At 34.5% G+C, this 22998-nt stretch overlaps 1 protein-coding gene across 1 annotated transcript in view; it reads left to right on the forward strand.

Moving 5' to 3' along the window:
• The window catches only part of LOC145723062 (uncharacterized), a 374058-nt gene that overhangs the window by 98951 nt on the left and 252109 nt on the right, over positions 1-22998 (forward strand). Inside the window, exon 4 of the mRNA XM_081828692.1 lies at positions 6702-6865. Coding sequence (XP_081684818.1) covers positions 6703-6865 — 163 coding nt within the window. The 5' untranslated portion in view covers position 6702. The remainder of the gene's footprint in view (positions 1-6701; positions 6866-22998) is intronic.

Raw genomic sequence — 22998 nt, forward strand, 5'->3', positions numbered from 1 at the left:
ATAGATTTTTTTGAGGGTGGGTAACAAAGAATGAAAATTAAGGAAAAATACATATATATGTTTTTTTGTACTTTTTTTTTTTAAATCTACCAATATTTTCTAGAGATCATTTTGTATCAGTTCATAGTAATCTCCCTCACTTTTTTGCACAGTGCATAGCACTCTATTGGGACAATTGTCTTTAACAGAAAACCAAAGGAAGAATCCTTAAAATGTTTATACCCATTGACCAAGTAATTTCAATTTTAGGAGTATCTCCTAAAGGAAATTCTCAGAGATGAAGATAAAGGTTTATGCATAAAGATGTGCAATAAAGCATTATTTAAAAAAAAAAGATTTTATTTAAGTAATCTCTACACCCAACGTGGGGCTTGAACTCACAACCCCGAGATCAAGAGTCACATGTTCTACCAACTGAGCCAGCCAGCCACCCTAATAAATCATTATTTATAATTGTAAAAACTTAGAAATAATATGAATAGCTTACATTAAAGGAATGATTAATAAAATATACTATATTCACATAGCAAAGCATTATGCAGTCATGAAAAAGATTCATGTCTTAATTTAACATCATGTCAACTGAAACAAAGAGATTTCAAAATTAAATAGTTTGATTTAAATCATGTAGACTGCACAGAAAAGAGATTGGAAGGGAATATCCTGAAGTGGTAAAAAATGGCTGTTTCTGAGGGTAGGATTTTGGATGATTTTTTTCCCCCTCTCTTTTCTATATTTTTTGTACTCTCCAAATTATCTTCAGTGAACACATAATCCTATTATTTTCAGAAAAGTTGAAATCAGTAACTAGTATTATAAGAAGCTTTTCTGCCTTAGAAATCAGAATGCTTCTTTACTGGGATCATTATAAAGTCTTTATTATATTGTATTTCTCTTTTTACTATGGGTGGCAAGAACCAAGTTTAAAGATCAGTTACAACTGCTTTTAAAACAAAACCTTACAATTAGCACACTTGAGTTCTCTTTTTCGCCTTTTCTTGATTTTATGTGTCTGTTTTCTCTACCTTATTATGATGTCTTTTGTTGAAAACAATCTCAAATCCTTTAAAAAAGAGGTGGGGTATAAATAAATAGAATATAAGTGGAATTCCTACATAAAAATTGTCTCCAAACTGCTAAAGTAGACATTATGGATACATAATAGATTTTGTTTGAATATTTAAAATGTTTTATTTCATACCACAGCAACCAATGCTAGACTTCTCTGATGCTCTCAGTGGGTGTGGTTGGGGAGGATTTAGCTAGATTTTTGTTTTACAGACAAATTAAAAAAAAAAAGGGGGGAAAGAGATAAAATCATGATATTGAGTTGACATTATGGAAAATGTACTGAAAAGCAGATTAAAATATTATCTTAAAAATTTATGTAATATTGGGGCCCCTGGCTGGCATGTGGGACCCCTTGGCAGTCAGTAAAGCATGTGACTCTTGATCTCAGAGTTGTGAGTTTGAGCCCCACATTGGGTGTAGAGATTACTTAAAAATATAATCTTAGAAAAAAGAAGTTATGTCATATATTTGGAACAACACATGTCCCCTGTTGGGGTGGAATCTATTTCTACTCGGTACTTATGTTCTCAGTTGTCCAACCCTGCTAATACTAAATATGTTGTCACTGACCCACTCTGCTTTTCCCTGCCTGGTATTTAGGGGTCCTCTAACCCAAATCTTCCACGTTCTCTCACTTAAGGTAGTTCTTTGTGGCATTGGCCTCCGAGGACATGTAGAACAACTGTCTAATTTCCATGCAGTGTTCTTTATTAAAAATGAAGATAATTGTTAAAGCCATCTCCTCCTTCCCTGTCCCACTCTTTTTCAGAATAAATTTGAATGAAAGGTAATGGATCCTTTTATTGAATTGTAGAGAAATAAGCACCAACTAATAGTGGTAGGGCTTGCAGGACCTTGAGAAATCACTGAGTTTATTCCCCCATATCCACACAATTTCTGACACAAGAGAATGTCACTTATTACTGAAAAAAAAAAAGAGAGAGAGGAAAAACATTTTTCAATTTAATTTTTAAGGTAATCATCTATTTAAGAACTCTTGCAATAGGACCCCCCTTGCCTCCCTTCCAATCTAACCAAACCTTTATGCTTCAGCTTGAGTTTCTTTGTCCTCAGTGGAGGCAGGAAGAAAAAAATTTATATAACTGAATTCATCTGACAACTCTTATTAAGCTTCTTTTAATTTTTTTGTTTTCTAGGTTAAAAAGCATGGTCCTTTAAATTTTTTTCTACAGATGTTATTTTCCAACCAATTAACCATATTTGTAGCTTGCCTATGAATCATTTCCAAATTGTTCACATGATTTCTTTGCTACATATCTAAAACAAGACACTGTACTCTAAGCATCCAGCCAGTGGGGTGAATAAATGAAACTATCTTCTCACACAATCTGTGCTCTTTCTGTTACTCATTTTGCTTCTGGTCTTGGTTTTATGAAAATGCTACTTTATTACAGATTTCTGTTTAAGTGTGCTAATCAACCTAAGATCACTAATGATCATCATCCAGACTAGTAACCATCAACCAGCATCAGGAGATGAGAAACCATATTTGTTTTGCTAATCATTATATTCACAGCACCTGCCACACGGAAGACATTTAATATTTGTGTACTGAATGGACTGAGTTTTATGTAGCATTTCATGATTTGCAATGCAATTTTTAAAAATTACATTTAATTTAATTTTCCAAGCTCTTTCTTAAGGTGGCAGTTACAAACTGTAGGAACTGGAATTTAAGGTAATCTCACCAAGAAGTAGTGGAGCCAGTACTTTGCTTCCTGTGCTGTTCTGCGTAGAGGTAGCATTCTGCCTTGGAAAGGTGTGTAGTCTCAAGCTGCGGGGCCGCCAGGTCACACTGAGTGTCAGTGTGTAAAGGGGCAGGGCCAGTCAGTGGTACTTAAGAATATGGTTTGGAACTTGAAGCAAAATTGCCTTCTGTATGTTGGTTTCTTGGAATAAATGGGTGTCTCTGAGCCTCAGTTTCTTCATCCACAGAATGAGGATAATTATGATACCTATTAACTCCCAGAGCTGATGCCATGAACATAAGGAGACAGAGCTCATGAGTTTGGAAACACTCTGTAGACTGTAAAGTGCAGTGCATGTGCAGGGTGGTAGCACTGGTGTAATTGTACCGCTCACTACGTGGCTAACCCATGGTTTCCTGGAGAAATTCTCCTTTCACTGACAGGAGGTACTCAGTACACCTGGTCAACAAGTAGGATCTAAAATATATTTCCAATTGTAAAAATCTTTCTGTGTTTGGCCTTTCTATCTTACCGGCTTTTACTTTCTCTTTTTTCTTTTTCTTTTCAAATATTTATTTATTGATTTTTAAAGATTTTATTGGTTTATTTGAGAGAGAGTGATTGAACATGATCAGGGAGAGGGGCAGAGGGAAAAGGAGAAGCAGACTCCCTGCTGAGCAGGGAGCCCCCACTCTACTGGTTTCAGGAGTAGAATTCAGTGATTCCTTACTTACATACAACACCCAGTGCTTATCATAACAAGTGCCCTCCTTAATACCGGTCACCCATCTAGCCCATCCCCCCCACCCACATCCCTCCATCAACCCTCAGTTTGTTCTCTATCTTTAAGAGTCTCTTATGGTTTGTTTCCCTCTCTCTCTTTTTTTTTCTTTTTTGCCCTCTCCCATATGTTCATCTGTTTTGTTTCTTAAATTTCATATATCAGTGTAATCATATGGTATTTGTCTTTCTCTGACTGACTTATTTTGCTTACAATAATACACTCTAACTCTATCCAAGTTGTTGCAAATGGCAAGGTTTCATTCTTTCTGATGGATGAGTAATATTCCATTATATATATATATATATATATATGGATGAGTAATATTCCATTATATATCTATATATATATATATCTATATATATATATATCTCCCACTTCTTTATTCATTCATCAGTTGATGGACATTTGGACTCTTCTCATAGTTTGGCTATTATCAATAATGCTACCATAAACATCAGGCTGAATGTACCTCTTTGAATCAGTATTTTTGTATCCTTTGGGTAAATACCTAGTAGTGCAATTGCTGGGTCATAGGGTAGTTCTATTTTTAACTTTTTTCTTTTTAAGATTTTATTTATTTGACAGAGAGAGACACAGCGAGAGAGGGAACACAAGCAGGAGGAGTAGAAGAGGGAGAAGCAGGCTTCCTGCAGGGGCTCGATCCCAGGACCCTGGGTTCATGACCTGAGCCAAAGGCAGACGCCTAATGACTGAACCACCCAGGCACCCCTGTTTTTAATTTTTTGTTAACAAAAGCTGCTTTAACATACTGTTCTACAGAGTGGCTGCACCAGTTTGCATTCCCACCAACAGTGCAGGAGCGTTCCCCTTTCTCCACATCCTCGCCAACATCTATTGTTTCCTATGTTGTTAATTTTAGCCATTCTGACAGGTGTGAGAGGATATTTCATTGTGGTTTTGATACATATTTCTCTGATGTTAAGAGATGTTGAACATCTTTTCATGTGTCTGTTATAGTTATAGGCTGTTCCTTTCATCACCAAAACACACAAAAAACTCCTTACTCCCACCCCACCATCCCAATCCATTAAAATGAGAAGACAGAGAGCTTGCATTACTTTAGGTGAGGTAACTGTGAAACCATTGATTTTGAGATATAAATACTATATTTAGTAGGTATTCACTCATACTGGTGCATTCAGTATTGTTTGTTTCCAAGTATATTTCAATCTAAGTATATTATAATCTATAAATTCCTAAACAGTTTAGGTCTTTTTTTCTATATGGACAACTCAGAATAGCTACAGCACTGTGGAAATTAATTCTGAGGTTCATTAACTGGTGACAAGAAAACTTGTGGAGTTTTGTGTAGGCCTTAATTATTCTTGGCAGGAAAATCCAACCTATTGAGTTTGGAAGCATCTTTACAAGTACTACTTGGTATTGTAATATATGCTGATGACTTCTGCTTCTGTGTTTTATGTATTTTAGCTACCTTTTTAATGTTTGCATTGGTACCTTTGGGCAATTTAAACCTGAACTATGTGAATTGGTAAGTACAAAAAGACACAAAAATAAGAAATTAAAAAAATATATATAAACAAATGAACTCCTTTCCAAACTAAACCAAAAGAAATTTTTTAAATGGCCTTTTGTAGGCTAATCTGAAGAGTTAATGTTTCCTTTCACCTGGGTTGTTTGTGTGTTTGTTTTAACATTAGAGGATTTTTTTTTTCTTAATGATCTTGAAATCACTGGCTAGCAAGCCACTATTTCTGATTGAGTCATGTTTTTCAGTTGTGTTGGTGTAGCAAAGACATTTGAGAACAAATGATTTAAGGTAAATATGACGGTACTATTTTATAAAATGCAGTCTATTTTCCAGGATATGAAAGGATGAGGGGAAAAAAAAGTGGAAATTATATTGTGAATAGAAATGTAGCTTTAGATAGAACACAGTTCATTTAAAAGAAATGTAACTAAAGAAAATTTAGGGGGCACCTGGGTGCCTCAGTCATTAAACGTCTGCCTTCATCTCAGGTCATGATCCCAGGGTCCTGGGATCGAGCCCCACGTCGGGCTCCCTGCCTGGCGGAGAGCCTGCTTCTCCCTCTCCCTCTGCCTGCTGCTCTGACTACTTGTGCTCCCTCTCTCTCTCTGTCAAATAAATAAATAAAATCTTTAAAAAAATAAAGAAAACTTTGACTTAAAAAGTAATATTTTCAATAAAAATGTCTATTCAAACTTCTATACTTCTGAATATTTTGGATACTTTCGTTGAAGATCAGGATAAACTTTTCCTCTATATTTTCTTTAAAAAGAACTTGTTTAAGTAGAAAAGCAGTGGTTGAAATAATATTGTAAGGGAATATTTATTTATTTATTTTACTATTATGTTATGTTAATCACCATACATTACATCATTAGTTTTGATGTAGTGTTCGATGATTCATTGTTTGCGTATAATACCCAGTGGAATATTTATAAAAACCTATAAAGATCTTTGGAAATATTTTGTTATTAAAAATGAGAAAATGTTAATATGTATGAGATTAGCATTATTTAGCCTGGTAAATAGTAAGGTAGTACCTTTAAAAGGTGATACAGAATATGCATATTTATGTATTCTGTATGTATTTTAATAGAATACACTGAAGTATAAAAAAAACTAAGTAAACCCTCGGTGATTCTACAAATAAAGAAATTAAATGATTTATTAAACCTTAAAAAATACTACCTACTTTGGAAATAAATTGTACAACTTCAACTTAAATGTGCTAACTCAAGCACTGTGGATGGCCCTTTGCAGTATCTTTGATGAACAGAATCTTTAATTGATGTTCAGCAAAGCAAGATATTGTTCAATTTTTGGCTCACAGCACTTAGGAAATCAGTCTGCAAAAGTGTTGGCTGTGAACCAAGACTTCATTGAACTGTCAGTTCATGTATGAGAGGCCCTTATGTTTGCCCTTTAATGCCCTGGGGTTTAAAGAAGGACAGAGACAGCCTTAGTTTAATCACCAGGCCTACAGCAGGGCCACAGATCAGAAGAGCAGATCTTTTCCTCCTGCTCTAACATTCACAATTTCTTCTGAGGGGTATAGGTTCCCAGAGGTGTTTTCTTCAGTATAAGTTGGTTAGGGTCTCATCGAGTACTTTCTGTCCTTTTCCTTTAGGATGTTGTTCAACCTAGAAGAAAATGCTTCTGCTCAGCGGCTAATCTGCTTCCCCTCATTACCTTCCTGTCACACAAAAAGAAAAAAAATTTTTTTCATAAGATTCTCTGACCAAACTTTGCTCGTGATGATGGAATCTTCAGTAATGGTTGCTTCGCCACAGGGTGAGTGCCGGCTTTCTCATAAACCACATTTCTTCTGAGAGTCATGATTCCCACAAATAGTCACATATATAGACAAATTAACCATGTTTTCAGTTTTCACTGAAGTTCTATCTGTTACCTGATGAATGAATTTTTCACTATTGGAACACTCGCTAATGGTGGATTTACCAATGCCTAAGATCTAAACCTGTGTGGGGCTGTTGCATTTTGTATTCTATTCTTTAATTAATTCTAAACTTCTATTTTCAGACAACATTTGCCTCCCAAGAATTTATATTTTTATTCTATTATATTTGCTAGCAGTTAAACTTTTTCTGATGGCCAACTTACACAAAAAAGCAAAGCTAAAATAAATAGACTAATCACTTATAAGCATTACTGTACTTGCCATCCTTAAGTCTAGAGCAACAAAATCAGACACTGCGTGTGATAGCTAGGCTTATCCACATAGCTCACTCTTGCTTGCCTGAGATCAGACCCCTGCCTCTGACAAATCATGGATGACTCCACATCCTAGATCTATAGGATTGCTTGTAAATTGTTTAATCCATCATGAAGGATTATCTTTGGTTGGCCCAGTTCCCGGTATTAAATATTCTGCAGAACAATGAAATTGTATTTTAAACTTTTCATAAAGTTTCATTCAATTATTGATTTAAATGGGTAATTACTGACATTAAATTCCAATGTGTAGTGAGGGAAATACTGAGTTGTAGGTACCTGCATATGCAATTAAACCTGACTTTTTCTTAACTTTTATGTTTTGCATAATGGAAGCTCCTAGAAGATTAAAACAAAACAAGATCTTTGTGTAATTAAGTGAGGTATTTTTTTCAACCTGCATTTTCCCCATAGAAACATGATAAATAATCACTCTGTGTCGATGATTTGTGAGCTGGATATGAGCACCCTTAAAAATGCATTTTCCAGATCTCTAACTGGCAACTGGTAATATATGGTTTTGTGATAATCTTTTGAATGGTCATCATTTAACTCCTATCAATTTATCTTATTTTCTAAATATCCTCTTACCAACATTGTTTATATACTAAGTCATTAAATTTTTTTTGAGTCAGTATAGAATACAACTTTGATATTAGCCTTAAATGAAATATATTTTTTTTTCAAACTTTGACTTAAACTTTTTATTGATGGTATTAAAAAATTATTTTTTCATTTGGACTAAGTGCTAAATACCCCTTGGTGGGTGGGTTTCTAGTTATATTTTAAAAACTACTATGGAAGGCATTATAAGATATTTAAGGTAGTAGGGTATACATTTAATTTTACAAAATTTAAATACCTACCCATATTTAGTGACTAATTTAATGGGTGGGATTTAGGTAGAACTTGACTCAAGAGTTTTTTGCTTGAATAGCGCTGATACATTCCTTTTATTGGATTTTTAAATAGTATATACTTTTTGCAATGAAATACTCCAATATAAATATAAATATTTTCCAACATCTAAATTGAATTAAGTAATTATAGTTCAATAAATCCTCAAATGTGAAAAGGGTAATTCATTTAAAAATGATTGCTGCTTTCTCTGCTTTTTGTGTTTAAAGCTAGAAGAGGTAAGCTTAAATTCTCTGCATAAAAGTGCCTTTTTTGGTATGTCTCATACAATTATCTCCATCTCAGATGCTTTTAATGTCTATAGAAAATGTATAGATACCTCTAAATGTTGGAATTTGAGTTACTTAGAAAGTCTATGCCTGTTCTTAGTTTATAACCATCAGTTGCACTATGCTTAAAGGCACATGATAACATTTGTTTTTCTTCGTAAAACCTAACTTATAAAAAGGCATGGCAACTTAATTTCAGTAGTGATCATTTAGGACTATGGCTTCTGAATATAAATCAGAAAACAACATGGTTAGTCTCCTGAAGTTATAGTATATCACCATTCATCTGTGAATGAGAAGGTTTGGGAAATTTTGTTTCCTCCATAGACCTAGCCTAACATTTTCTGTTTATCATCTTCTTTATTATGTATTTGTTTGTGTGCTTTTGAGGGAACGAAATTCTTGAGGCCAAATAAAACAATGCATATAATAGTATTTTTAAATTTAACAATAATAATAATTGTTCTAAAAAAATAAGCAGTTTATAGGTATTAAATTACTGGTGCTTTGCAACAATCCAAGGAAGTAGATAGATACTATTATCTCCAATTCACACATCCGAATCCTGGGTCTCAGAGATTAGATAACCTGCCTAAAGTTTCACAGCTGCTAAATGGTAGAGCTGGGATTCAAACCCAGACTATTTGGCTCATTGCTTGGGTTCTTAAACACTAGGTTTTATACATACATATATTGTATGTGTCTTTACAATACAGCTCATTTAACAGGAGGCCAAACAATGCAAATCTCCAAATAACTTCAGTTATGTTGAATCCAATTAGCTTTCAAGAAAATAAGGAGATTAATTTGAATTGGTGATTTAGTGAGACAACCCCTTTTCTGGCTATATCCTGAAGTTGAACACTGAGCCTAATTGTATGAATATGGTTAAGACTTAAGAGCCGGGCGCCTGGGTGGCTCAGTTGGTTATGCGACTGCCTTCAGCTCAGGTCATGATCCTGGAGTCCCGGGATCGAGTCCCGCATCGGGCTCCCTGCTCGGCAGAGAGTCTGCTTCTCCCTCTGACCCTCCTCCCTCTCATGCTCTCTGTCTCTCATTCTCTCTGTCTCAAATAAATAAATAAAATCTTTAAAAAAAAAAAAAGACTTAAGAGTCAGAAAATGTTTGGAATATACTTTGTCACTAGTTGAAGTTATATATTGGGAAGCTGTTTAACTCTTCATATTCTGTTTCCTCATCTGAAAAATGGGAATGAGAGTTCTCATGTATTTCTGATAGATTTCTTGTGAAGATAGAGTGAGATAGCACTGGTAAAAGGCCTCTACAAACTTTATTGTACCCTACATCATCATCATCGCCAACACAATCAGAAATTATAATAAATCAACAATACAAAATCTGAAGATAACTGTGGCCAGGGATAGAGATGGGCATAGAGGTGGCATGTAATTATCCAAAGGCAGAGTTGATAATTGCCTCTGACATTGCCTAGTACTTGCTCTTCTCTATCCTCAAATGCTTTGGACTCTTATGCCACTCTCTGATTAACCAACACTACTCTTACTTTTATTTATTTTATTTTATTATTATTTTTAAAAAACTACTCTTACTTTTGTTCCCCCATTTTCTAAAGCTTGCTAGTCAGCTTCACTGATGGCTTATAGGGACTACAAACTCAACATGTCTAAAGCTGAAGTCACGGTTCACAACTAGTAAGTTGCAGAGGTGAGAGCTGAACCCAGATAGTTTAGTTTCAGGGTACTTGTTCTCACCAACATAGTATACTACATTTTTGGTGTGTTTTGAAGAAAATAACTCTGGAGGCAGTATAGGGAATAGATTGAATAGGAAAGAAGTGAGAGACAAGGAGAATCACTTTCTAGCAGTCCAAAAGGGAGATACTGAGGGTCTGAACCAGGTTAGTAGTTGGATCCTCCAAGGTCAGATTGGAGAATTTACAGGAATTGTATGTAACTGACTCATTTCTCGTGGTCTCTGGACTGAGGGGGTGTCCAAATAACCCTCTTATGGAGATTATAAATTCAAAAGATTAAAGGAAGGGCAGTTAAGTAATTAATTTAGTCATTGGACCATATGCAAGACACTAGTGGAGATTGTGGTAAATTGTAGAACACATGTCTAGTTTAAAGAAGGCAGTTAGTTGCCTTGAGGCTTCAGTGGACTTCTGCCATTTAAAAATGTGTGCTATGCTATCTTATATTGTATTCTGTTTCCAAAAAGGAGTCTTAAATTTGGCTTCTCATATAAAAATCCATTCACTTTGAAATGATGGTAACTAAAAACAACAGACAAACCTGTACAATGTAGTCAAAACTTACCTTCCACCTGGATGAAGCCTATAGCTGTCAGTTTACAATCTCTGCAGTGATTCTGGATTTGGTAACTCAGAGGATATTAATGCCTATAGAGGATGCAGGAATAAAAGCAGGCTGGAGGATAGGTAAAGATGTATTAGGAGTTCTGGGTGTATTTTTGTGAATATCTTGGATGGTGGACCAGAGAAATGATAGGAAGCAGATAGTGTCATGAAGGAGAGGCCAGAGTAATGGTTTAAAGAGCATCAGTATAAGAAGGAAGAAATTCCTAAGGGAAGTAGTCAATATAACTAACATCATTATGATGTTATTTTATTGAAGGCTTGACTCTTCTTACAAAACACTTTAATAATTTTACATTTAAGTTTCCTACCAGGCACTTTGCATACATTATCTCATTTAGTCCTAAAAACAATCTTCTGAAAAAGAAAAAAAAAATCAATCTTCTGAGGCAGGTTTTTTATTTTATACCTATTTTACAGATGAGGATGAACAAACGGCAGAACAAGGATTTAAATCCAAGTTTTTCTGTTATCAATGTTTGTATTCCTCCAGAAATATCAGAGCTTAGAGAAGAGCATCTAGAAATGTACCATGCTAGATTTCTACCCATTTTAAAAAATTCCACTTTTTATTTAGAGATAATTGTAGATTCCCCTGCAATTTTAAGAAATAATACACAGAGATCCTGTGTATGCTTTACTCACTATGCCCCAGTGGTAACATCATGCAAAATTATAGTATCACATCTTAACCAGGATATTGACTTTGATACAGTGAAGATATAGAATAAGTCCTAGACATGTTTTAGATGTACACCTAAATATTTGCATCTTTTTGGTATGGATATAAATGGTATTATTTTAAAAAATCTTGTCCATATGTTCATTATTAGTATATAGAAATAGAATTGATTTTTATATGTTTAGCTTGTATCCTATGACCTTGTTGAGCTCACTTACTCATTTTAGCAGGTTTTCTTTTTTTTTTTTTTTAAATATTTTATTTATTTTTTGACAGAGAGAGAGACAGCGAGAGAGGAAACACAAGCAGGGGGAGTGGGAGAGGGAGAAGCAGCCTTCCTGCTGAGCAAGGAGCCTGATGTGGGGCTCGATCCCAGGACCCTGGGATCATGACCTCAGCCGAAGGCAGACACTTAACGACTGAGCCACCCAGGTGCCCCTAGCAGATTTTCTTTTGGTAGATTCCTTGAGATTTTTTATGTAGACAATCATGATTTTGGCACTTAAGAACAGTTTTCTTTCTTCCTTAATGATCTGGAAGCCTTCATTTCCTTTTCTTGCCATATTGTATTGGATAAAATTTGCAGCATGTGCTGAGTAAGAGTTGTGAGAGTAGACATCCTTGCCTCACTCCTGATGCCAAGGGGGAAGCATTCAGACTTGTACCATTAAGTATAATGTTAGCTATAGTTTTTGTTTTCTTTTTTATATAGATGCTCTTCATCAAGGTGAGTAAATTCTCCTCTGTTCCTATTTTTCTGAGTGGTAGTTTTTTTTTTTTTAATCATGAATAGGTGTTGAATATCTTCAAATGCTTTTCCTGCATCGATTGATATGATCTTGTGATTCTTTTTTTAATGTTGTGAATAATAGTGATTGAATTTTGAATATTGAACCAATTTTGAGTCCCTGGAATAAAACCCACTTGATATTGGTGTATAATTCTTTTAATATATTGCTGAATTCCATTTGCTAAAATTTTGTGAAGGATTTTTGCATCTGTATTCATGAGAAATTTTGGTCTGCAGTTTTGGTACTGTCCTTCTCTGTTTGGTAACACTGGTAACATTGACTTCATAAAATGAATTGGGAGATGTTACCTCCTCTATTTTCTTGAAGAGATTGTATAGCACTGGTATTAATTCCTTAAACATTTAGTAGAATTCTCATGTGAAACCATTCGGTCCTGGAAAATTTTTTTCAAGTGAAGGAAATTGTGAATTCAATTTCTTTAATAGTTATAGGGCTACTTATATTACCTATTTCTATTTGGGTAAGTTTTGATCATTTGTGTCTTTCAAAGAAATGGTCCATCTTGTCAAAGTTTATGTTTTTAAAGTTGTTTGTAATACTATTATCCTTTTTTTTTTTTAAAGATTTTATTTATTTGACAGAGAGAGACACAGTGAGAGAGGGAACACAAGCAGTGGGAGTGGGAGAGGGAGAAGCAGGCTTCCCGCGGAGCAGGGAGCCCAATGCGGGGTTCGATCCCAGGACCCTGGGATAATGACCGAGCTGAAGGCAGACACTTAACGACTGAGCCACCCAGGCACCCACTATTATCCTTTTGATGTCTTCAGAGTCTGTAGTAATTTCCCTTGTTTCATTATAGATGTTGACAATTTATGTCTTTTCTCTTTTTTCTTTGTCTTTTAGAGGTTTGCCAGTTTTATCTCTTCAAAGAACCAGCTCTTTGTTTCACTGATTTTCTATGTTGTTTTTGTTTTCAGTTTTATTGATTTCTGCTCTTATTTTTATTATTTTCTTCTCTCTGCTGGCTTTGAGTTTATTTTGCTCTTTTTTAAGTTCTAGAAGCAGGAGCTTAGATTATTGAGGCTTTTCATCTTTTCTAATAAATGCATCGTAAATTTGTTACAAATATATAATTGTTATAAATTTTCCTCCTACTGCTATTTTGGCTGTGTCCCACAAATTTTCATATATTGTATTTTCATTTTCATTCAGATCAATAATATATTTTTATTTTCCTTCAGATTCCCTCTTTGAACCACAGATTTTTTTAGAAGTCTGTTTGTTAGTTTTTAAATGCTTGTAAATTTTTTTATTATGTTTTAGTTATTGATTTCTAGTTTGGTTCCATTATAATTGCAGAATGCACTTTGAATGTTTTCAATTTCTCTTGGTTATGATATATAATTCTTTTTATATGTTTCTAGATTCAGTTTGCTAATATTTCATCGAGCATTTCTGCATCCATATTTATAAAATATATTGGCAGTAGTTTTTTTTCCTTCCACCTGATAACACTTATTACCCATACTCATGGTAGCAGATTTCAGTCCTTGAGAGCGCTAATTGGCCTTGTAAATTTACATCATCTTGTGTGCTTTGCTTGATTAATGGCCCCTCCCCTAGAAGGACTAATATTCTAAAGCCTGGGACTATGTCAGTTTTTGGTATCACAGTAATACTGGCCTCATGAAACCAGTTTGGAAGTGCTCCTTCCTTTTATATTCCTTGGGACAGTTTATGAAGAATTGTTATTAATTTTTTTTAAATGTATGGTAGAATTCAAAATAAAGCCACCTGGTCCTGGGATTTTTCTTTGAGATTAGGTTTTTGACTACTAACTGAATCTCTTTATTTGTTTTAGGTCTGTTCAGATTATATATTACTTCTTGGGTCAATTTCAGTACTTTTGTCTTTTTGGGGATTTGAACATTTCACCTAAGCTGTCTAATTTATTGGAATACAATTGCTCTAGTATTCCTCTTATTACATTTCTGTAAGGTCAGTATTAATGTTGTCTCTTTCATTTCTAATTCTAGTAATTTGAGTCTTCTACTTTTTTGGTCAATTTAGTTAAAGTTTTGTTTTTTAAAAAGAACCAGCTTTTGGTTTCACTGATTTTTTAAAATTGTTTTCCTATTGTTTATTTCACTAATTTCTACTCTAATCTTTATTATTTCCTTTTTTTCTGCTTATTTTAGGTATATTTTACCTTTTTTCCCCCCTAGTATCTCTAGGTAGAACTTTAGATTTTTGATTTGAGATTTTTCTTCTTTTTTATTAGCAACACGCTCTAACCAACTGAGAGAACTGACTCCCGTTTTCTTCTTTTTTAATGTGGGCATTTATAGCTATGCATTTATCTCTAAGCACTGCTTTAGCTCCATTCCATAAGTTTTGTTATGTTTTATCTTGATTTTCATTCATCTAAAAATATTTTCTAATTTCCCTTTTGATTTCTTCTTTCATCCAGTGGTTATTTAGGAGTGTGTTAATTTCCACTTATTTGTGAGTCTTCCAAATTTCTTTCTGTTACTGATTTCTAATTTTGTTCCATGGTGGTTGGAGAACATACTTTGTATGATTTCTGTCCTTTTAAATTTATTAAGTGTCATTTTGTGGGTGAGTATATGGTCTGTCCTGGAAAATGTTCCATGTGTACTTGATAAGAAATATACTCTGCCGTATTAATTTCTTGTGGCTGCTGTAACAAATTACCATAAATTTGGTGGCTTAAAACAATAGAAATTTATATTCCCCTACAGTTCTGGAGGCCAGAAGTCTGAGATTAGTTTCACCAGGCTGAAATCAAGGTAGTGGCAGCTTTGTGCTTCCTGTAGGGATGCTAGGGAGAATGTGCTCTGACTCTCCAGCCTTCCATGGCTGTTGGCGTTCCTTGGTTTCTGGCTGCATCACTTCAGCTTCTGTCACTGTGGCCACATCCAGACTGGGAAATTCCTATTATTCTATCTTTCACTTCACTGACTCTTTCCTTTGTCCCTTACGTTCTGAATCCATCTGAGGTTTCTTATTTCAGTTCTAAAATTTCCATTTAAAAAAATATCTTGTATATCTTTGCTGAAATGTTTTATTTTTCATTTGTTTTAAGCATGTTTGTAATTGCTTGTTGAAGCATTTTTGTCAAGTCTGCTTTAAAATCTTCATCATTTAATTTTAACATCTTTGTTTTCTCAGTGTTGGCATCTATTGGTTGACTTTCATTCAGTTTGACATCCTCCTGGTTCTTGGAGCCATAGTTTTTCCTTGTGGTGTTGGCTGCAGTAGGGTGATTATTATCTAAACATTTTGTCTTGCTTGATTGCCCCTATCTTGGTCATTTTCCTAGGAGAGCAGCTTTCTTTGGGGGCTTTTTGATCTGCATCTGTTTGTGTTTCCAAGTTTCTAGCTTCTTCATCTCCAAGTCTGGTATATATGAGGCAGAAAGAAAATTTAGGAAACTCACTACTATACTGTTGCTCAGGTCCCAAGGTCCCTAGGAGTCTGCCTTCTTCTCATTACCATTGTCTTATGTTATATCTATCTATCTATCTATCTATCTATCTATCTATCTGGGATTTTCAGTTGTGCATAAGAGGAAGAATAAGGAAAAAAATGCATCTACTGAATCTTGCCAGAAGTGGAAGTACTATATACCTATTTGAAAGTTAAATTATTTGCTTTTTTCTGTGTATAATGGAAAATTTCAAATATATGCACAAAGAGAAGACAACATAATGAATTTCATGTATCTATCACACAGCTTCAACAATGATCAGTAGGGTCTTTTTTCTTTCAGTTTCTTTCATCTCAAGACATTTTGGGGGAGGTTAGGATAAATAAATCAAATTTTACTCAACTCTAATATAAATCTTATATGATAGTCTTTCACTCTTCATTAAATTTTTAATTATTGCTTTGCATAAAATTCATTGAGATTCTTCCTTGAGATGTATATATATATTATTAATTGAAGCTGATTACACACACATATAATATTCTAAGCCACTGAAGTGCTATCATATATGTTTAGTGGACATGACATGATGAGACTTATGGTAACTTCAAATAAATGCAGTTAATTAAATGTTTAATTTTTAAAATGCAGAAATGAACATTTTGTCATTGTTTAAATGAGTTAGAACATTGGTTTGGGGAAGATTTAATGCAGAATTAGGAACTTGAATTTGTGATTTATCTAACAATCCGTTTGTATTAGACCTTAAAACACAGTTGTAAAGTTTAAAAATTTGCCTGACTAGCAAAATTTGGAGGCAACCCTGATCTGTACTAAGTAATACTTTTGGTAAGTTGCTAATTTATTATAAGATACATAATTTCATCTTAAGAATCTGAAATGCAAAAGCTGATTTAACAAAAACCCATCATGCTAAGCATAATAACCATAAAACATGGCTCTCTTCGGCTGCTGATCTCACTGAAGAGACTTTATGTAGACTCAAAATCCTGCACTGTTAAAGAGAAAATACTAAGCGGTTTAATCCAAAAATAAGACAAGAAGAAAATGTAGTAAATAGTTTAACAACATAACCCCTATGGATAAGTGTAGCTTTAGTAATAGTCATGGGTTAATGACAGCCCATCCAAATTGACTCCAAAATCTTCACAGGTATCTGAACAGTATTTATTCCAACAATACTGCAGGTTCTATGTGTTTGCCAATTGTGAAGCGAGCATTTTAGAAGAGTTAACACACATTACACAGTTCTCAGCCCTAAAGGTTTTTGGTCTAAAAATACTAATATGGAACAATTGCATGTTTTTCTTTCCTTAAAGGTACATATTTTAGAAGATTAAAGGTGCAGCATTTTTTTTTTTTCTTTTTGGAAGTCTGTAGATTAAAAGCTAAAAAAAAAGGGGGGGTTTATAGAATTCTGTTAGTATAAGGCTCTTGGAATAGCTTTTCTCTTCCTTCCTGTTATTCTGCATAACTCTTCTATCACTTCATTAGTAGCTTTTAGGTTTTGGAATTATTTCTTTAGGTTAGTTATTCCTGCTTCAGGTTCCTCATAGTTCTCTCTTAATGTCTGTATTCTATAGTTCTGGCTTATTGTATAAGAAGAGAAGTTCATAAAAGGCTTTAGGTCACATCTAGGTTTTAAATTTGAGATAGGATGATATGAACCGAATGAGAGGTGGAACTGTGGTTACTGGGATGGGTGGAAGGGATGGATAACGCAATGGAAGGGAGAAGAGAGGGAGGTTGGAAAGGTAAGAGAGAGGGTTAACTGGGAAGAAAGATGCTTGAAAAAATGGATCTGAATCAACATCTGCATGTATGAATTTTGGCTTTCAATAGTCTTTCTTCATCTCCAAATGAAACAAAGCACACATAAACCCCTAAAATGAAAATCCTTTTTTTTTTTTTTTTTTTGTTAATTTCTCACTGTCAACTGTAGTTCTCTCCCAGCTGGATACCTGATTTGGAAGTAATACCTATTAATATAGGTTAAATGTGAGTTAAAGTCAACCTCCTAGAGTCTCAATCTTTAGAATCAATGCCAGAGTCATTCTGAGGTGTCTGTCTTTCTCCTTGCCAAGGTTTCTGCTCTCACTCTCACCTCCCATCTGAACAGAGATTCTCTGAGTTTTTTGTTCCCTCTCACTATTCCCAACTGTAGGATCCAGAGTAGAGCAGAGAGACAGTGCCTATAGCTATTTAAGTAGTGGCCAAATCCAGCTTTTGACCTGATTAAGGAAGTATATTAATCTACTTTATAAGAGAAGGAAGCCATATTTCCTTTAACCTCTATAATTAATAGCTAAATCGGTTTTGCCTTTCATCCTTTCTATTCTTGATTTTCTGTTGAATCTCCAATGGAACAAAGCTTGCTATGTTTTTGTGGGACTTTAAAATTAAGCTTAAAGGGAAAAAATTTAAAAGAAATATTGTAAGGAAAGTTATTCATCTTTACTTTTAGAAGCCTCAGATGACTTGACTGTTTCAACAGGATTTTCTTTCAATGTTATCCTATTCACAAAGGCTAAAAGAATCTTCTCTAGTATTACAAACTGATTGAACCATGTGTAACCAAGGGACAGATATATGCCACGGCAAGCATTTATTGAATGGAACAATGCTTAGTGGCACTGGGGAAGCAAATATGAATATGTCCCATATCCATAGCCTTACAGAACTCACAGCATAGTCAGGAAAGGAAGTGGTGAAAAAATAAGTGCCAGAATGATGGAGGGGAGTAACGTGAAGTAGGACTCGAATGGAAGGACCTATTGCTTCTTTCTGATGTATACTGTAGGAAGTCAGGGCATGGTTCACAGTGTACATTATATTAGGGCTGGATAATAAAGAACATAGGAATAATAATTCTACTAGAGGCACCCTAGAGGACCAGTGAGGGCAGTGGTTGCTGATATAGCCTGGAGGATCTGTTGGGCATCCTCTTGGAGGTTTTACAGCACCTGGAACTGGTGTCTCATACACACTTTACATCTCTAAGGGTTATTTTGGGTCCTGCGAGCCAACCCACTGTTTAGGTTTCAGTTGAAAATTCCTTGAACTAAAGATACTCCCATTGAACTCTTCTCCCCACCTGAGATCATTCTAATGCAATTATGCCACACAAGGGAACTCTAGAGAACATGAGTTGAAGGTCACTTTTCTTTGTTGCCTGCTTCTGGACAATTCTGAGCTGAACTGGGAGGGCAAGCCTGCAAAAAGCATCATGCCTGGAGTGATATAATGCAAATGTAGCAATGATCTGAGGCGATATATGTCCTTATATTGAAAAAGTGCTTTCAAATACAGGTAAATATAAGCAATAACATTTAAATGACTAAAGTCTCTTTTTCCTCTTAGTAAGCCCACCTAGCATAATGCTTAACAGGTACTATTCCTCAAGAAATATTATGGAGTGACTTGTTTGGATATTCTGCTTTTGGCTGATAGTATGAAAGTTTCTATTCTTAAATAAATCTAAAAGGCTATTTTGGTTTAAAAGTAAAAAGAATTAAGTTTCTAGCTTTAAAAACCTTAGACATCCACTTTAACCAAGTGATCAAGTTAGGATAACTAGTTATAATATATGTCAGTAACATGAACCCTGGATTTGATGCACTGAATAGAACATGATATTCCTCCTGTGGTCATATCATAAAAGGCAAGACTAAGGAACAATTATATATTGGAGGAGACTAGGGGGGGAAAAACAGCTAAATGCAATGTGGGTTTCTGGATAAGATTCTAGGACAGAAAAAGGACATTAGTGGAAAAACTGGTAAAATTTGAATAAGTTCTTTTGTTTAGTTAGTATTATACAGATGTCAATGTCCTGGATTTGGAAATTGTACTATGGCTATGTAAGATGTTAACATTAGGGGAAACTGGGTGAGGGTATATGGAAGTTTTGTACTATTTTTGTGACTTTTTATTAAAGTCCAAAATTAATTATAATTAGTTAAAAAAAACTTATACCTGTGTAAATTCCATCCAAAGACATACTGGAAATGTAGCTTTATTATTATTATTATTGCTAATTTTTTACAATTTGATAGTTTTATTAAATTTGTCCAACTACAGAAATAGGACACATTATGTTTGTTTGTTTTTTGGCGGTGTGTGGGGGGGTGTCTAAATAGTCTTTATTTTTTTTAAAGTTTTTATTTAAATTCCAGTTAGTTAACATACAGTGTAATATTAGTTTCAGATGTACAAAGTAATGACTCAACACTTCCATACAACACTGGTGCTTATCACAAGTGCACTCCTTAATCCCCATCACCTATTTCACCCATCCCTCCACACACCTCCCTTCTGGTAACCCTGTTTGTTCTGTTTCTTGGTTTGCCTCTCTCTCTTTTTTTCCTCCTCTTTGCTCATTTGTTTTGTTTCTCAAATTCCACATATGAGTGAAATCATATGGTATTTGTCTTTCTTTGACTGACTTATTTCACTTAACATTATACTTCTAGATCCATCCATCTTTTTGCAAATGTCAAGATTTCATTTTTTTAATGGCTGAGTAATATTCCATTGTGTGTATATATATATATATGTATATACATGTACCACATCTTTAACCATTCGTCAGTTGATGGATGCTTGGGCTGTTTCTATAATTTGGCTATTGTACATAATGCTGCTATTAACATTGGGGTGCATGTATCACTTTGAATTAGTGTATCACTTTGAATTAGTATTTCTGTATTCTTTGCGTAAATACTTGGTAGTGAAATTGCGGGATTGTAAGGTAGCTCTATTTTTAACTTTTTGAGGAACCTCCATACTGTTTTCCAGAGTGGCCATACCAGTTTGCATTTCCACCAACACTGCAAGAGGGTTCCCCTTTCTCCACATCCTTGCCAATACCTGTTACTTCTTGTGCTGTTGATTTTAGCCATTCTGACAGGTTTGAGGTGATAGCTCATTGCAGTTTTGATTTGTATTTCCTTGATGATCAGTGATGTTGAGCATCTTTTTATGTGTCTGCTGGCCATCTATATGTCATCTAGGGAAAAATGTCTATTCCTGTCTTCTACCCCATTTTTAATTGGATTATTCATTTTTTGGGCATTTAGTTTTATAAGTTTTTATTTAATATATTTTAGATACTATCCTGCCGATACTAAACCTTTATCAGATATGTCGTTTGTAAATACCTTCTCCCATTCTGTAGGTTATCTTTTAGTTTTGTTGATTGTTTTTTTCACTGTGCGGAGATTTTTATTTTGACCAAGTCCCAATTGTTTATTTTTGCTTTTGTTTTCCTTGCCTCAAGAGACACATGTAGAAAGAAGTTGCTATGGCCAATGTCCAAGAGGTTACTGCTTCTGTTCTCTAGGATTTTTATGGTTTCAGGTCTCACATTTAGGTCTTTAATCCATTTTATCTTTGTGTGTGGTGTAAGAAAGTGGTTTAGTTTTATTCTTTTTCATGTTGCTGTCAAGTTCTCACAACACCATTTGTTGGAAAAACTGTCTTTTTCCCATTGGGTATTTTTTCCTGCTTTGTTGAAGATTAATTGACCGTAGTGGTGGGTTTGTTTCTGGGTTTTTCTGTTCTTTTGATCTAGGTGTCTGCTTTTGGGCCAATACTCTACTCTTTTGATTACTACAGCTTTGTAATATAACTTGAAGTATGGAATTGTGATGTGTCCATCTTTGCTTTTCTTATTCAGGAGTGCTTTGGTTATTCAGTGTCTTTTGTGGTTTCTCATAAATTTTAGGATTGTTTGTTCAAGCTCTGTGAAAAATGCTGGCGATATTTTGATAGGGATTGCATTAAAGGTATAGATTGCTTTGGGTAACATAGACATTTTAACAATATTTGTTCTTCTAATCCATATCATGGAATGTCTTTCCATTTCTTTGTGTCATCTTCAGTTTCTTTCATCAGTGTTTTATAGTTTTGAGAGTACAGCTCTTTCACTTCTTTGGTTAGGTTTATTCCCAGGTATCTTATTGTTTTTGGTGCAACTATACATGAGATTGATTCCTTAATTTCTCTTTCTGCTGCTTCATTATTGGTATATAGAAATGCAACAGATTTTTGTATGTTGATTTTGTATCCTGTGAGTTGGCTGAATTCATTTATCAGTTCCGGCAATTTTTAAAAATATTTTATTTATTTATTTATTTGAGAGAGAGAGTTGGGGGAGGAGCAGGGGAAGAGGGACAAGCAGATGCCTTGCTGACTGCAGAGCCCAATGCAGGGATCCATCCCACAACCCTGAGATAATGACCTGAGCTGAAATCAAGAGACAGAGGCTTAACGGACTGAGCCACCCAGGTGCCCCAGTTCTAGCAATTTTTTGGTGGAGTCTTTCATGTTTTCTAAATATAGTATCATATCAGCTGAAAATAGTGAAAGTTTTAGTTCTTCCTGCAGATTTGGATACATATTATTTCTTTTTGTTGTTGATTGCTGTGGCTAGGACTCCAGTACTATGTTTAACATAACAGTAGTGAGAGTGGACATCCCTGTCTTATTCCTGATCATAAAGGAAAAGCTCTCAGTTTTTCCCCATTGAGGATGATATTTTCATATATGGTTTTTTCATATATGGCCTTTATTATGTTGAGCTATGTTCCTTCTAAACCTACTTTGCTGGTGGTTTTTATCATGAATGGATGCTGTACTTTGTCAAATGCTTCATCTTCCTCTATTGAAATGATCATATGGTTCTTATCCTTTTTTTTCTTAATGTGGTTATCACGTTGATTGATTTATGGATATTGAATCATACTTGCAACCCAGGAATAAATCCCACTTGACCATGGTGAATGATTTTTCTAATGTATTGTTGGATTCAGTTTGCTAGCATTTTATTGGGAATTTTTACATCCACATTCATCAGGGATATTGGCCTATAATAATAATAATAATAATAATAATAATAATAATAATTCTCTTCTTCTTATTTTTTTGGTGGAGTCTTTATCTCGTTTTGATATCATGGTGATGCTGGCCTATAGAATGATTTTGGAAATTTTCCTTCCTTTTTAATTTTTTTGGAATAGTTTGAGAAGAATAGGTATTAACTCTTCTTTAAATGTTTGGTAGAATTCACCCGTGAAGCCATCTGGCCCTGGACTTCTGTTTGTTGGGAGTTTTTTGATTACTGATTCAATTTCTTTTTTGGTTATTGGTCTTTTCAAGTTTTCTATTTCTTCCTGTTTCATTGTTGGTAATTTATGTTTCTAGGAATTATCTATTTCTTCCAGGTTGTCCAATTTGTTGC

This window comes from Leptonychotes weddellii, chromosome 8, assembly GCF_054177405.1.
Source record: "Leptonychotes weddellii isolate Sample4059 chromosome 8, ASM5417740v2, whole genome shotgun sequence".
NCBI lineage: Eukaryota > Metazoa > Chordata > Mammalia > Carnivora > Phocidae > Leptonychotes > Leptonychotes weddellii.